The sequence below is a fragment of the Delphinus delphis genome, chromosome 7 (genome assembly GCF_949987515.2).
Source record: "Delphinus delphis chromosome 7, mDelDel1.2, whole genome shotgun sequence".
Lineage (NCBI taxonomy): Eukaryota > Metazoa > Chordata > Mammalia > Artiodactyla > Delphinidae > Delphinus > Delphinus delphis.
In genome coordinates, this window is record NC_082689.1 from 62,925,297 (window position 1) to 62,940,489 (window position 15,193).

At 41.0% G+C, this 15,193-nt stretch overlaps 1 protein-coding gene across 1 annotated transcript; it reads right to left on the reverse strand.

Annotated features, from left to right (window-relative positions):
* Positions 1–650: 650 nt before the first annotated feature.
* DHRS9 (dehydrogenase/reductase 9) lies at positions 651–14,938 on the reverse strand. The gene is made up of 5 exons (XM_060015674.1): positions 14,881–14,938; positions 6,895–7,265; positions 5,212–5,470; positions 4,709–4,872; positions 651–1,644 (listed from the first exon to the last, which is right to left on the reverse strand). Exons 2-5 carry the CDS (start codon positions 7,205–7,207, stop codon positions 1,412–1,414), a joined length of 969 nt encoding a protein of 322 aa, XP_059871657.1. The 5' UTR covers positions 7,208–7,265; positions 14,881–14,938; the 3' UTR covers positions 651–1,411.
* Positions 14,939–15,193: the final 255 nt, after the last annotated feature.

A 15,193-nucleotide genomic window follows, 5' to 3' on the forward strand; every position in this document is an offset into this window, starting at 1 on the left:
CGAAAAGGATGAGAGTATCTACTCTCAAAATAATGAAATATATGTTCAGGTGGACCTGACACCATTGGAAATTTGATTTTGCAAAGTCATCAGTATGTTGCAAATGTGAAAGGAGGAAACTACCTCATAGGCAGATGTTTCCTGAAAGGTGAGTGTAAATGAATTGAATTACTGATATCTTCTAAGTGACGTGGTTTCAAGCAGCAGACATTAAATAGTTTCTTCACTGTAAGTTCAGTGTGTGTATGCGCGTACACACAAATATGCACACTAGATAATTTCTCCCGCTGTTTCATCCTACATTAATCTGCAACAAATGTTAAATTTTGACAATTCGGGCTTTTCATGTAGATATTCAGCCAAACTCTGTGAGTGATACTGGGCTGGGCGCTTAGGTAGCTGTTTCTTTTGGATGGGGGGGTGGGTCCAGAGTCAACCCAATTTAGAACCACGGTATGAGCCAGGAGCAGACCTGCTCTCACTGTAACTGTAGGTGAAAGAGAGTCTTTGAATTTAGCTCTGTATTTTCATGGGGCTTCAGAGACCCCTTCAAATATTGGATTTCCAACCATCTCAGGTGTAATTGTATCAGATAGTCTATGTCTTGTTATATTTACAATAAACCAGAATAGACACACATGCTCTACATTTTTATTCTTTTGGAATGACTGGTTCCTCTGTTGTTACCATCTTTCCACAGAGAGCTGTATGGGCATCAATGTTCACAGTGGCCTTGAAGAAGCTGTCCGTCCTCTGTAGTTCCCTCTAGGATAGGCAGGCTTGTCTTGGAATCTCCCTACCTCTACTTTTACACTTGTTTCTTGTTTTCAGTCCTCCTATTCCTTTTCTCCTTTTCCTTCCCTCCTACTTGTAGTCTTACCTAGTACTTTTCTGCTGCCCCTTAGCTTATACCAGTTCCATAATGCTTCATTACCCTTCCTTTTCTTGCCTCCATCAAGGCTCACAGAACTGAGTTCTAATCCTTATTCCTAACCTTACTCTCAACAAGATAACACACCTAATCCACTTATGAAAGTATTCTACTTATCTCTCAATGTTTTGATAAGGGACAAATATTTAACATTCAGGAATTACTTTTAAGTGCTGTGGACTAGAAGCATGGGGCAGGCAAGGCGTGGAGATCATTTTGGATGGGAAAGCCTTCCCATTTTCCTTACATCATACCAAGCAGGCAAAGCCTAAATGTCGGGCAGGTGTCATACCTGCCCATCTTTTCAAATAAAGTTTGAAAAGGGACCCTGGGACATCATCAGTGATGGTGGGATCTCTTCTTTTACCAACAGAAGCATCATCTAAATGAGTCCAGGTTGGATTAGGTAAAGAATGAGATGGAGAAGGAGATGTGTCCTTGGAATCAGCCAATCTCATAGCCTGGGGCAGGCGTTTGTGGTCAGCTGAGTCCCACTGCCTTGGGATTAGCCAGCTTTACTTTCTGTTTCAACAATAAAAAGTCTTGCAAAACTGCTGGCATGTGAGACAGAGGAATCCAGAAAGTTTTGGCATCTTTTCCAGCAGCATAATGGGTTTTAGGGAAGAGACTTGTGAGAGCGTGGTCCATGCATTCCACCACCAGGGAGAGGTCCATGTTCACAAGGGATGTAGAGCCTTTCAGTTTGTCTAGACCTGTAAAAAGAGACAAAAGTACATTTGCTCTGTGGAAGAAGAGGAATAGGGGAGTGTGAGCCTAGGTTGCAAAGGAGAGGATGCAGTGAGGGAATTTATTTTGAATTTGCCATTATAACTGGGTCCCCTTGTGATGGGTTTCTATCTATTCCTCAGAAAAGGATGCAACAGTGATTTCTTTAGACCACTGGCTCTCAAACTTGAGTGAGAAGCAGAATCTCCTAGAGGGCTTGTTAAAAGCCAGGTCCCACCTCTAGTTTCTGACTCAGTGAGTGTGAAGTGGAGCCCAAGAATTTGCACTTCTATCAAGTTTCCAGCTGATGCTGATGGCGCTGGTCCACGGACCAAACTTTGAGAAGTGCTACTTTAAACCAATGTAGGAAAGATACTTCACAAAGTCTCGGAGACTCCTGAACCCAGGAAGTTAGTAGTTTGATTCCGTATTTGTTTTACGGGAGTACTAAGTTTATAGGAAATGTGAGTGTTCACAAGTGCTTGCGCCTGTGTGTGCATACACTCATATAACATGTGTCTCTATAAGTCAGTGAATAAAGAGAGAATTATCTCCCAAAGTCCTGACTCAGGAAGCTAAAGGTATCCTGCTTCTCAGGTAAATGAAGTGTTTGAGTAACGAGCTAAGATACTTTTTTTAAAAAATTAATAAATAAATTTATTTATTTATTTATGGCTACATTGGGTCTTCGTTGCTGTGCACGGGCTTTCTCTATTTACGGCAAGCGGGGGCTACTCTTTGTTGTGGTGCACGTGCTCTCATTGTGGTGGCTTCTCTTATTGTGGAGCATAGGCTCTAGGGGCGTGAGCTAGAGCAGCACGCGGGCTCAGTAGCTGTGGCACACGGGCTCAGTAGTTGTGGCTTGCGGCTCTAGAGCGCAGCCTCGGTAGTTATGGCACACGGGCTTAGTTGCTCCGCGGCATGTGGGATCTTCCCAGACCAGGGCTCAAACCCATGTCCCCTGCACTGGCAGGCAGATTCTTAACCACTGCGCCACCAGGGAAGTCCCGAGCTAAGATACCTTTAAAGAGGCAGGTATTTTATCAAGGGAGTGGTGATGGCTTGGAGAATTCCTCCTAAGCTCTTAAAACATACCTTGCGTTGTGTCTTCTCAAGGGAAAATCTATTGTGTTAAATCTTTCTTTCTACTTCAGGGCCAGTAGCCAAAAGTTGTTCAAAGAGTCTAATTGAGGCTAGCTCGTAAGTCTTAGTCAATTTTAAACTCCTACTACTCCACCTTGCGCAATGAAGCAAGGTGAGCTTAAATTTGTGGTCTGCTTTGGAACTGAGTCTGGCTGATCTTGAGGTCCTGGCTCAGAAAACTCTAATGAGCACCCAGGACAAAATAGGGCTCTAAGCCTTTGGGAATTCTGAGAAAGGACACCTGACCCAGGGGCCAAGTCAAAAATAATTTTGAGATGGAAGTTGATGATATATTCACAGGCACTTAGAAAGTATCAACGTCAACATCAAACAGGGAAAGCTCTTTTCAATGAGGGATTTTGTTTCCGAACTTACTTAGAACCTTCAGAGGCGGTACGTGAGTGAGAAACAGAGTTTAATGGCAGTGGTTGTAACCCTACACATAGTGACATATCAGCACTGGGAGGTTTGTCAAACCAGATGTTCTAGTTGACGTGTGTGTGTGTGTGTGTGTGTGTGTGTGTGTGTGTGTGTGTGTGTGTGTGTGTGTGTGTGTGTGTGTGTGTGTGTGTGTGTGTGGTGAGGTGGCTGGGGAACTCAGTCTACAAACTTCCCCAGGCGGATCTGACTAGGCTCTTGGCTCCACCTTGAAAACTCCTGACCTTGAACCTTGCCACAGTTGGCTGTCTTACCAAGCCTGCTGATGAAGAGGTAAGGTCACAGCTGGGGTTAGAGTGACACAAAATTAGGTGGGGCCCTGTTTGGCTCAAAGCAGAAGCTTAGTAAGTGTTCGAGGAATGGCAAATAAACTAACAGGGCCATGACGTTTGACGTGGAGGTGGGTCCCTCATACAGGAAGTTCCAGCAGTTCCTCAATGCCTCTTCGCTGTTGCAGTGCACGGCCCGAGAATAGATGGCGAAGTCAGGCTGTCTGGGTTTAGATCTAGCTCTTCCACTTACTAGCTGTGCCACTTTGGGCAAGTTAAATCCCTGTGTCTCTGTTTCTATAAAATTCAGAGGGTTTGTTTGGGCATTTTAAACAAAAGAGTTTGTGTAAAGCACTTAGAATGGTGACAAGTACATAGTAAATGTTCACTATGTGTTCGTCATTGTTATCCAATCTTTATGATTATTCCTCTATCCCTGACTCAGTCTGACTTATGTTACTTTTCCTTCCATCTCCATCTCCCATGCATTCCTGCTCCAGAAGACTTCCACCCAAATAATTTCTTCCTGTTTAGGCTTATTCAAACCTGACCTTTCATATAAAGGCTTCTTAACCAGCAGTACTTTTTATCCTGTGCTGAATTTCTTGGTAATTAGACAGCATACTATCTAGCACCCCTTCTGGGCTGTTGGGTTGTGTCTCAGAAGTAAAGGATCAAGTTTCTTGCATGTCGTACAGTCTCATCTGCTTACATTTTGTTGTCAACTAGCTTGTAAGCTAGTTAAGGGTCAAAGTCTGAGTCTTTATATTTTGTAACCTCCATAAATCCTTGAACAATGTTGAATGAGTGGTCGGTGATTACCAAAAAGAGGAGGTTTGGGTAGAGGTGATGACCGTGGGCTCCAGTTCAGGCACGGCCTGGGGGAGTTGTATAAGCTTGGGTAGGACATTTCCCCTTTCCAAGCCTCTGCTCACTACTATAGTTCTTTTGAGGAATAAATGATATAATTTATAAGGCACTTAGTATAGAACTTGGCACTTAGTAAATGCTCAGTAAGTGTTTATAAACACTTGGAGGAGCAAGAGATGACACTGGAATTAATAAGGATCCCTGATCCATATTTGAGATCTCTATTGGTGTATTACCATGAGAACCTTATTTTTTCAATTATGTTTGAGTCTTCTTCAAGCTGTCTAGGACAATGAATACCAGAGAACCCTGGGTCCACCCAGAAACTCACTTTTTTCGATGTAGCCTTCTCCGTATTGTTGTTTGATGTCTGGAGGCAGATGCTTCCAAATGGTGAGTTTTCTTTCGGTGGTCTTTACTGGATCTGACAGTTCTGTTTTGAACAATCCTGGTTCAATGCATGCGACGTGCACATCAAAAGCTTTCATGTCCCGCCTGTGAAAAGAGCCCATAGAAGATGTTTAATCCAGGCTTACTTGGAGAATGTTTGCTTATGAATCTTTTCATGGAATCATGGAATGGGGTGCATGGGAAAGAGCATCTTGTTCTACCCTCTCAGTTTGCAGATGAGGAAACTGAAGTTCAGGGTGGTGAAGTGAGGGCTGGTTTAGTGGCAGAACAGGAGAGGGATCTGGGTAGACCCATCCCCAGGGCAGTGTTCCCCCAAAAGATAGTGTCTCATTAAGTTGACAAGCATATAGTGTCTGGTACATAAATAAATGTTCAGTGAATGTTAGCACCTATTATTTTCTAATATGCCCATCTTTGCTTTACCTTAAGCTGTCATTGAAGGCTTCTACTGCATATTTGGATGGAGCGTATCCCCCTCCGCTGAATGCAAGCCGACCCCCAATGCTGGAGACGTTGATAACCCTCCCTCGAGCTTTCTTGACCAAGGGAAGCATATTTAACGTGACACTGATGAGTCCAAACAGGTTCACTTCAATAGGTTCTCTGTAGTCCTCCACTGTCAGCCAGTCGGTGGGCGCCATCACGCCGAGAACACCAGCATTGTTGATCAGACCCCAGAGACCTAGAACAGAGAGGAAGGGAAGGAGGAGTGGTAGAAGATGGCATTATATGGGCATCCTTGATGGAAATACAGCCCCTTGCTTTACCTGATGGTGCCATTTCCTGCTCCTAGTCATACTCCTTCCTGCTTTGAAATGCTTTACTGTCTTGGGAAGTGAGAGCACAGAGGGTGGGAGGCTAAACTGAAATGGCTGAAGTTCTGTGACTGGAAGCCAATCTCACAATTCTTCTGTTTCTGCTTCTGAATGTCAAATACTGATACTGTCTGAGTGAGACTTTTTGCTTTTTAATCTCAGATGTGAGTAAATTGGTCGATTTTTCCTACCGTGCTAGATGGCAAAGCCAGAGAATATTTATAAACAGTTCTTTATAGACAAAGAACAACATTGATCTATTTCCCAGTTATTTTTGGTAAAAATCCAGTCATTCACTTGGCTTATTTTATGGTGGGGAGCATTTAATATTGTTAAAGGTGTTTGGAATTCAAGCACTAAAAAATAACTGGAGGGCTTCCCTGGTGGCGCAGTGGTTGGGAGTCCGCCTGCCGATGCAGGGGACGCAGGTTCGTGCCCCGGTCCGGGAAGATCCCACATGCCGCGGAGCGGCTCGGCCCCTGAGCCATGGCCGTTGGGCCTGTGCTTCCAAAGCCTGTGCTCCGCCACGGGAGAGGCCACAGCAGTGAGAGGCCTGTGTACAGCCAAAAAAAAAAAATAATAATAACTGGAGCCTCATCAAACCATTGTTTTTGAAAGTTTCAGAGTCTCAACTATATGATGAAGATGTGATAGAGAAAAATCACATACATTTGTTTTTTCCTTTGTGGACTCAAATATCTTCATTCATGAGAATATTTCATACTTGATCCAAGCCAATAAAAGTATTCTAGTTCAGAATGCTGCCATCTTTGCAGAATCTAAGGCAGAATGAGGTCCAGTGACTCACTACTCTATCACGACTATCTAAGACACCTTTGCTCAGATCCTCAGACCATTTTCTTCCTTTCCCAGTGAAAATGTGTGAGCTCTGGAACCATTTTGTAGTGAGAAGTGGGTCCCAATCCAGCTGACAATTTGGAGATTGCCCCCATGATCTCCTGTGGCTTTTAGCCCCAAGTTCTTTGCTGTGCAGGGGGCTAGAGTAACAGTTCACAGGAAAAGACCAGGAAAAGTTAATACCTCTATCTCAGTTCTAAATTCACCCACTGGGACTTAGGATAACGTGGGCTGTGTCTCTCATGCACGTAGAGAGCTTGCAACTTAGAACTACTCAGGGGGTTATTCTAAAATTTCTCCCGTCTTCTCCAGTACACAGCTGGTATTTAGGAAACATTTTTTTGGAGGAACTATTTAAAATCAGAACACATTTTATTTAGCTTTGGTAACTTCTCAACACCCCTTTCATTCTTCCCATCCCCACATCACTCACCTTTCTCCCCTGCTTGGTTTTTCACCCACTGGGCAGTCCTCTTGACACTTTCTGGGTCAGTTACATCCAGAAGCACCGTTTGGAGCCTTTCTGAGGTTTCTTCCTTTAAAGCTGTTGATCCTGATTCAGTCAGACAGGCAGCAATTACATGAAATCCTTTTTTATCAAAAGTTCTGGCTGCCAAGTTTCCAAAGCCAGTGTCACACCCGGTGATGAAAATGTACTTATCAGTGATGTCTGTGATCTTTAGCTGTCCTTTATAATGCCATAGAAAACCACAAAGGATCAGGAGGGCTAACAGCCAAAAGAGCATTTCCCCCCCGTGTATGACAGAGACACTTCTTTCTTGAACAGTAAAAGAAGATGGTGTCCTGAGTGTTCAAAATTAGAAAGAAAACTCAGATTAGAACCATTAAGGCATTATAACCCAGGAGTGATGAACTTAAGATATCTTAATGCATTTGAATGGATAAATAGATAGTTAAAAATACAATAACTCTTATTTGGTTGAGAAGATGGCCATTTAAGTGCTAAAACACTCCTCTAAAGTAATGCCAAAACTAACCAAGTAGTAGAAAAAGTAATGGCAAAGTTGACACAGGTCATTGGGTTGATAAGACATTTATTTCCTGCATATATATGCAAATATGTCTTTCCTTAATAAGGAATACAAACATACAAAGAGATAGAATGGTACACACACACACTCATGTGCACACATACACACAATTTTATTTCTGTTGCTTTATAAGGAACATATTGTTTCAGATAAAAAATAGTGTAATATATCTTCACTTATCATGGAAAATTTGGGCTCTGCTTTCATCTTTTTTTCCTGCCAAAAGATCTATAGCTAAAGAAAGAAAAAAAGAGTAAAAGAATTACTAACTGATAAACATAAGTCAGAGGTAAATGGTAGGTTTGTGCAAACTAGTTGATTCTTGTGATATAGCTGTGACTATTTCTAAAGCAGTCAGGTTTTTAGACTATCGTGGCGTAAAAATTTGGTATAGTTTCTCCAAATCTTCCCTCTGTAGGAGTTATTCATTTGTTGCAAATCATGTCCATGTAGCAGGATTTCCCCTTCTCAAATATATAAATACATTAAAAATATATAATTTTGAGGGGTGGGGTGGTGTAACCAACTCTTGCAAAATTTCATATTTAGACATTTTGAGGAAATTTCATGTTTATACATTCAATTAGTATAGTGTTTTGTTCAAGTCCTGGTCTTGATAAATAATTGTCAAATAATGAAATGTTGACTATATTCCCTGAATAGATTCTGTAGCCTTTATTGCAATCCGAACTCCCAAGGGAATTTTGTGAAAAATGCAAATACTCATGGGGTTTAACGTGCCCTAGAGCAGAGAGTGGAAATTTTCTGTGTCGTTGTGTTTGGCCGATGGCAGGCATAAGGTGAGCAATAGTAAAACAATGGCTTACATTTATGAAGCATTCTGAACTGTATTTACATATAGGTCTCATTTGATCCTCTTAACAGCTTTCTCAGTTAGAGAGGGCACATTACCTGCCTCATTTTATAGGAGAATTAATATGCCAGTTAATAAGTATAAAACGAATGATGGAATTAGCAAATCATCATTTGGCAACTGACATAGTGACAATTGTTCCAGGCAATTTTAAACTAGTGGGTGAAATTCTGACAAGAAACAATAACCATAGAATCTCAAAGAATCTCTGCATAAGATTTGTACTAATTAAAAAGAGAGCAATAGTAATTTCACAGTGGAGAAACCTGACAGATACCACTTTAACCAAGTGATAAAAATGAACACTACTAGTTATGGGACAAACGAACATCATGTCCCTCCTGGTATAGCCACTGAGAAGGACACAGCAGCACTTCTGTGCATAACTGAAAGCTAATCATACATAAGGCACATCTTTCAATTCCACACAATGTATGGCCTGTACTCTTCAAAAATGTCAAAGGCATGAATGAAGGAAAAGAAGGACTGAAGACTGTTCCTGATTAATGGAGACTAAATAGGAGTGACAACCCCATGCAACTTGTGATCTTGCACCAGAAAATCATTTTTGTCTTTTGTCAAAAAGAACATTTTTAGGTTGACAAGTGAAATTTGAGTAAGCTCTGATAAATAATACTGCATGAATATCAATTTCTCAATTTTGATAATTTACTATGATTATGTAGAAAATGTCCTGCTTTTTAGGAAATACACACAGAAGTATTTAAAGATTAAGTAGCACCATGTCTTCAACTTACTCTCAAACAGTTTAGGAAATAATAAGAATATGTATATAAACAAATATATTAAGAACACATTTGTTCTCTAAGGAGAGAATAAGAGTGTAAATGTGGTACAATGTCAATATCTGGGGATCCTGGGTTGTACTATTCTTTCAACTTTTCCATAAGTTTGAAATTAATTCAAAACAAAAAAGTTAAAAATTTGGCAAAGGAAAAGAAAACTTTTTTTTTTTTTTTTCCTGAGAAAAGTGTTCGACTGCTTTGAGTTCCATGCACAGAATAGGTAAGAACTATTTCATACCCAGGACTTCAGAACCTAGTGACCTTGGACACTGACTTTTCTGCCTTCTACTCTTTGGCAAGTTCACCTTCATAACCACTGGAGAAAAACAAAAACTCAAACCAAAGCAGTCAAACTCCCTCTTCTCTCCTCATCTTCTCTACACCCCATTCAACCTCCTCCTTCCCTAGCCAAACCAATTTTTCCTTGATAACAAGCAAACAGAGAGTAGGTTTTAGTTGTTAGGGATGGGCTCACGTTCAAATGTGTTGTCCTCACTAGTTACCCCTCTGGGCTGAGGGTCATTTCAGATGCTGGTGTCCCAGCCTGCAGCCCGAATTTGAGGACAGCAAACCTTGACCTAGAGTTTTGCAAAGCCTGTCCTTTCCCCAAAGATTATCATCCCAAAATACTGGTCTTCTTCAGTTCCTAAGGTTCACATTCCTCTAGGTCATTGGACCAAGTCAGCCACAAACCAACACATACCTTTGTCCTCTAATAGTATTTTAGCCAAGATGCCACCTCTGAGTAACAACCCTGGGTCGGTCAGAGTCATTGGGAACATGACCTGTACACAGAAGCTGATTGATGGCTGATTGGTTCATTGACCACCGAGAAGTAAATGAGTAACAGCAACTAATAGGTCTGCTTCAACCTTAGTCTGCCAGGTGTGGTCACCTCCACATAGTTCTCTGGTGACAGCAATTCAGTGACTCAGGACACTGACTTTAGTTGCTTGGGTTGTTTGCTTATCCGTTGTGTTTTCCAATTTATCTCACACAAACTGCTTGGTAGGGGTACAAATCCCTTGGCAAGAAGCACCTAGGTCTGCAATAGTCCTTCTAGCACTCAGGGGCTGTGAGCCCCTTGACTCGTCAAGGACAAGAACCAAGTAAGAGAAAGCAGATCTGCAGCCCCTACAGTGCAGTGCAAAAGGATGGGTGCAATTCTGAATATAAGGCCTCTGAACTGGTCATGGAAATTTTTCTTAAGCCAAGATAAAATTTGGAAAAGCAAGGACCAAGGTCTCTCTCTCACACACACACACACACACAAACACACACACACACACACACACACACACAAAACAATTAGAGCAGGGCTTAGGAGCCCAGGCCTTGGAATCAGGCCGGTAAAGTTTCAGTCTCAGTTCCTCTACCACCAGAAGGCCTTTGGGTAAATTACTTTTATTGTCTTCACCTCCATTTTTCTATCTGTAATATGGAGATAATAACTTCTACCTTGAAGAGTACTTGGTGAAATAAAGTGACTAGGCGTGCTACACAGGAAGAACCTTGTCGTATGGCAGGATCAACCACTTTCACTTTGTGAGGGGGCTGCTTTATGCATTGCCCATATTTTGGATTGGGTTCTCAACCTCAGTACTTCTGCAATTTTGGGTCAGATAATTCTTTGTTATGGGGTTTGTCCTGTGTATTACAGGGTGTTTAGCAGCACCCCTGGCCTCTATCGTCTAGATGCCAGTAGACCCCCTCCCCAGTTGTGACAACCAAAAAACCAAAAGTGTCTCCAGACATTGCCAGATGGCCCCTGGGGATAAAAGCACTCCCATTTGAGAACCACTGGCCTAGCACTGCCTTGTCTTGGGGGCCCAGAACTGTACAGCCTCAGAACTACTTTTCTGGAAACTCAGTTGTTGGTTCCTCAGTAGTGCCACATTGATAAGAGTTCATATTTTTTTATGGTCTTACCAGAAAAGTTTTGTTATTTATAAATATTATTCATACCCTGCTGCTGTAAGCATCGATTTCTATGTTTACAAAAAAATAATTGCCTTTTTGTCATCAGGAGGATAGGAGGCAGTGAACAAAGCCACATTTATGTGTGATACAATTTGCGAATTTACAAATTACCAAAGGAGCACTCACAGCTTTTATGAGGCCTAAATGCTGGCTGAGCCCTTTGAGTTTAGACCTCTCTGGACTCCTCTGGGGCACCTTTCAGATGGGTGGCCTGCTGACTACAGAATTCAGAGGATGCTCCTAGAAAGCCATGGTCCTTGGGATTCCCAGTTGACCAAGTCAGGTAGAAATGATAATAACTCTGTGATTTATTGAGTATTACCACATTCTAGGTGCTCTGCTAGGATCTAGAAATATCTTTCTCATTCAAACCTTACAGTAAAATGATCTGTATTTTATAGATGAGGAAACAAATTCAGAAATGCATGTTAATTGGCTCAAGATAGAATTGTGCTGCTCTGGGGACTGCTAGGCAGGCCACTCGATCCCAGCATCCATGCTTTAATCCTCTGCTCCACTGCTACCTGGATTCCCATGCCACTCTGGGCTATGTGTACACCTCTCTACACCACCTGTGCATTGTGGGATAGTTGGTATTAAGTAAATAAATGTGGAAGGAAAGAAGGAGGAGAGGGAGAGAAGGAAGTTTCCACTTGAACACCAGGGTTCTAGTGATAATTGGATTCATCTTTGAGCCCTCTAGATCATCAGGGCATCATCAACATCATTATTATCGTCATCTAGTCACACTTCCAATTTAGATAACTTTAAACATTTTTGAAAAGTGTTCAAATAAAATTTTATCTCATTAAATTGTCAGAATACTTCTGTGAGCTAAGTAGGGTAGATGTCATACATAAGGTTGGTTGCCAGAGAGCGGCTAGATCTAAAATTTTGATCTCAATTCCTAGACTGTGTAAAAAGAAAAATAGAAAGAGATGAACACATTATCAGTCAATAGGAAAAATGAAAATACATTATCAGAATTCTCCACCATGCCACAAAGCCTCAAAAGGAACCAAGAAAGGAGAACTAATTTTTTCTTTCATCTGCACGTGAAGGGCTGAAGAGTAACTGCTTGGCTGCTGCTATAGGAAAATATTGCAACTCGATTGCTGACCTTGCCCACTTCTGCTTCTTTTAATTTTCTCTCTCTGGGTTTCTTTTCCTAGTAAAATATCTAAAATAAGATCCTTTGATATCACTTCTCTTAGTCATCTTCCTATGCCCTTTAAAAATAAATAACACAGTTTAAAAGAAACAAAACGGAAAATAATGTCTTAACGTTTCAATGTCATTGCAAGGTATACTTTTTATAACAAATGTAGAATTCTTTCCATACAACTTGGTTTTATTTCCACAGAACTTCACAAAAGACTTTGTTTTAGAAAGCAATACTGAGACTAGTCAATCACACTGATTGTTAAGGGATTTGTAGAATCTTTATTTTTTTTCAATTTGTTGCAGTCATGGCCTGAGTTGAATCCACAACTAAGTTTTTATCAAAATACATCAAATAGAGAACATTTAGCAATTGTTTTCTAAAATATTTTCTTTCTGAGGTTCTCTTGCACAAGCTTTCTTAGTGTTGACAGCAGTCTGACCGGACGTGTATGTCCTTTGTACGTTTAAATATTGTAAACCTGGTTAATTGACACCAAATTCCTTTTTATTTTTACCTTTTCATTGAGTCAAGGAATTCTGTCACTATTTAACCTAACTGCCCTTTCTGAGATTTCTGTGGCACTTTTCTTTAAGAAAAATGACACTTGCGCCTAATAACACAAACTAATTTGTATGACTAATGAATGATGTTCCTGTGAAAAAAATGTTCAAGTTGGGCACCCAGAAATCTAAAAAAATTTTTAAAAATGAAGCTGAGGGACCTTACCTGAAATAGCCTTACATAAGGCAACAAACGGTCCCTTGAGGGTCTGATTAAAATGATAATGATTATGATGTCCCTGATAATACGGCTGAGATGGTATTTATCCTTGTAAGTTCCCTCATTCAGTGGGATGAAGAAGCTCCTCCACCAGTTATGTTCCTCTTGCATCCTGCTTCCTGCAGGAGGGAGGCAGCCCACGGTACCCAGTGTGCCCTGTGGAGTGGGACATTGAGGTATGGAGAGCGGTGTTCCTCTTTGCAGACTCATTCAGTCTCCTGGCAGAGGTGTGCCAGCCCACTCTTTTGTAGGGAAGACCTGACAAATTTACGTTTTGCATTCTTTAGTTCTAAGGAAAAAAGTATCTCTTTCTTTAGCTTTCTCTCAAAACTTTTAAATTATAATTGATAAAAACATCCATAATAATAAATAAATTAATTAATATTTCCAGTCCCTCCTAGGTTTATTATTTTGCCCATATGCTTCCTGACAGTACTGGCAGGTTAAGAATTGTTGTTAAAGCCATGGTTACCTTACTTATGTTGCTGAATAAAAGTTGCTAATTGGAAGACATTGTATATTGTATTTTATTATAGCTTAGTTACAAAGCTTCAAGGAAAGCTTAGAATACAGAGAGAATGTTATGTAGAGATGCAGAAAGCATGTTCAGATCTTCAGTATATTTCTTTTAGTCTCAGTTATCTTTGAGCAGAAGCAGAGTTTTTAAAGACAGTACCTTGAGAAGGTGACATGCCTCATAAGGGTTTTAGAACGAATTCCCATTTTCTCCATTTGATATGTATGAGATAATAATTCTTTCCTTGCATTTAAATATTGAGCTTTGTCCTAAAAATTGGACACACTTTTCGAATGTCTAAAGTACAACAAAGATGATACAACATTTAATTTGCATTTTATGCAGTATCTAGCCAAGGATTTTTTTTAGAGCACTTACTAAGCTAAATAAAACATAATCCTTACCCTGGAGCTAATAGTGTAGCAGGACATTTCAGAACTATTTGTACAACCCTAAATTGAATTTTAATTTAAAAGTGTGTTTTCTTTAAACTTTTTCCCCAGCTGCTAAAAATCAACCCGCTGAGAGAGAGACACCACACTACCGTTTGCATCATAAAGCCTTTAACAAGGGCTGTCCTTGAAGCCACTAAACTGACTTTCTCCCTTTCTCATTGTATGTTGGGAGTTTCAGGTAAAATCCCAACCTGAATCATAAAGTGGAGAGTAAATATATTATTATTGTCATCCCAGCGTCCAGCGATCAAATGTGGGTTGAGGAATTTCCCTGCTTCCTTCTGGACTAGACAACATCTTTCTCACTCAGCTAGCGTGTGTGTATATAATATTTGCCTAAATTGACATCTGAAAATATTGGCAAAGCAGGTAGACAAACAGACCTGACCTGCAGTCGGTAGCAGATCTGTTGTTCCAATCAGAAACTCAGCTAAGATTCCCACTCTTTTTGGAGCCTCTTCCCACTCCAGTTTGCAATTAATTATAAGATTCACAGATGGTGTCAGATAAGCACAGAGAGATGCACTAGATGTAAATGTAATTGTAACTCTAGGGTGCTAAAGAACATTCAAAGAGAAACCTGGGGAAGTTCAAGGCCAGGTCTCGAGGGATACTGAGATCATTTCTGTGGTTAGATGGACCCAGGGCCCGTTACAGCCTCCTAACATATCACTTTTTTTTTTTTTTTATAGCAACCGTTGACTGCAGCATGAAAGACAACTTGATTCATTTTGTAAGACAAAACAGTTTGAAGACTGACATGAGAAATGAAGGAATAAATGACAGTTACCTTATTTAAGATGAACGGGGACACAGAAGCTGGTGTGGACTGGCTGGGCTGCTTGTGATCTGCCCGATCTGCCCGCTGTGCTGGGGAAAGAAGGGTTGTGCCACCCTGACGTCGAAGATCCTCTTAGTGTGGAGGTGCCTGGCCTCCTGTCAGACTCAAAGTGCTTAAATGTGTGAGGAGTCCTCAGGTTCCCTCCTCGCTCTGTGAGTCACCCTCGCTGTGACTCGGGGTGATGACTAAATCTCTCTTCTGCGGTTGAAGGAAGCCAAGAAGTTGTGGTCACGTGTTTCCAAAGGAATCAGCAGTATCTTTA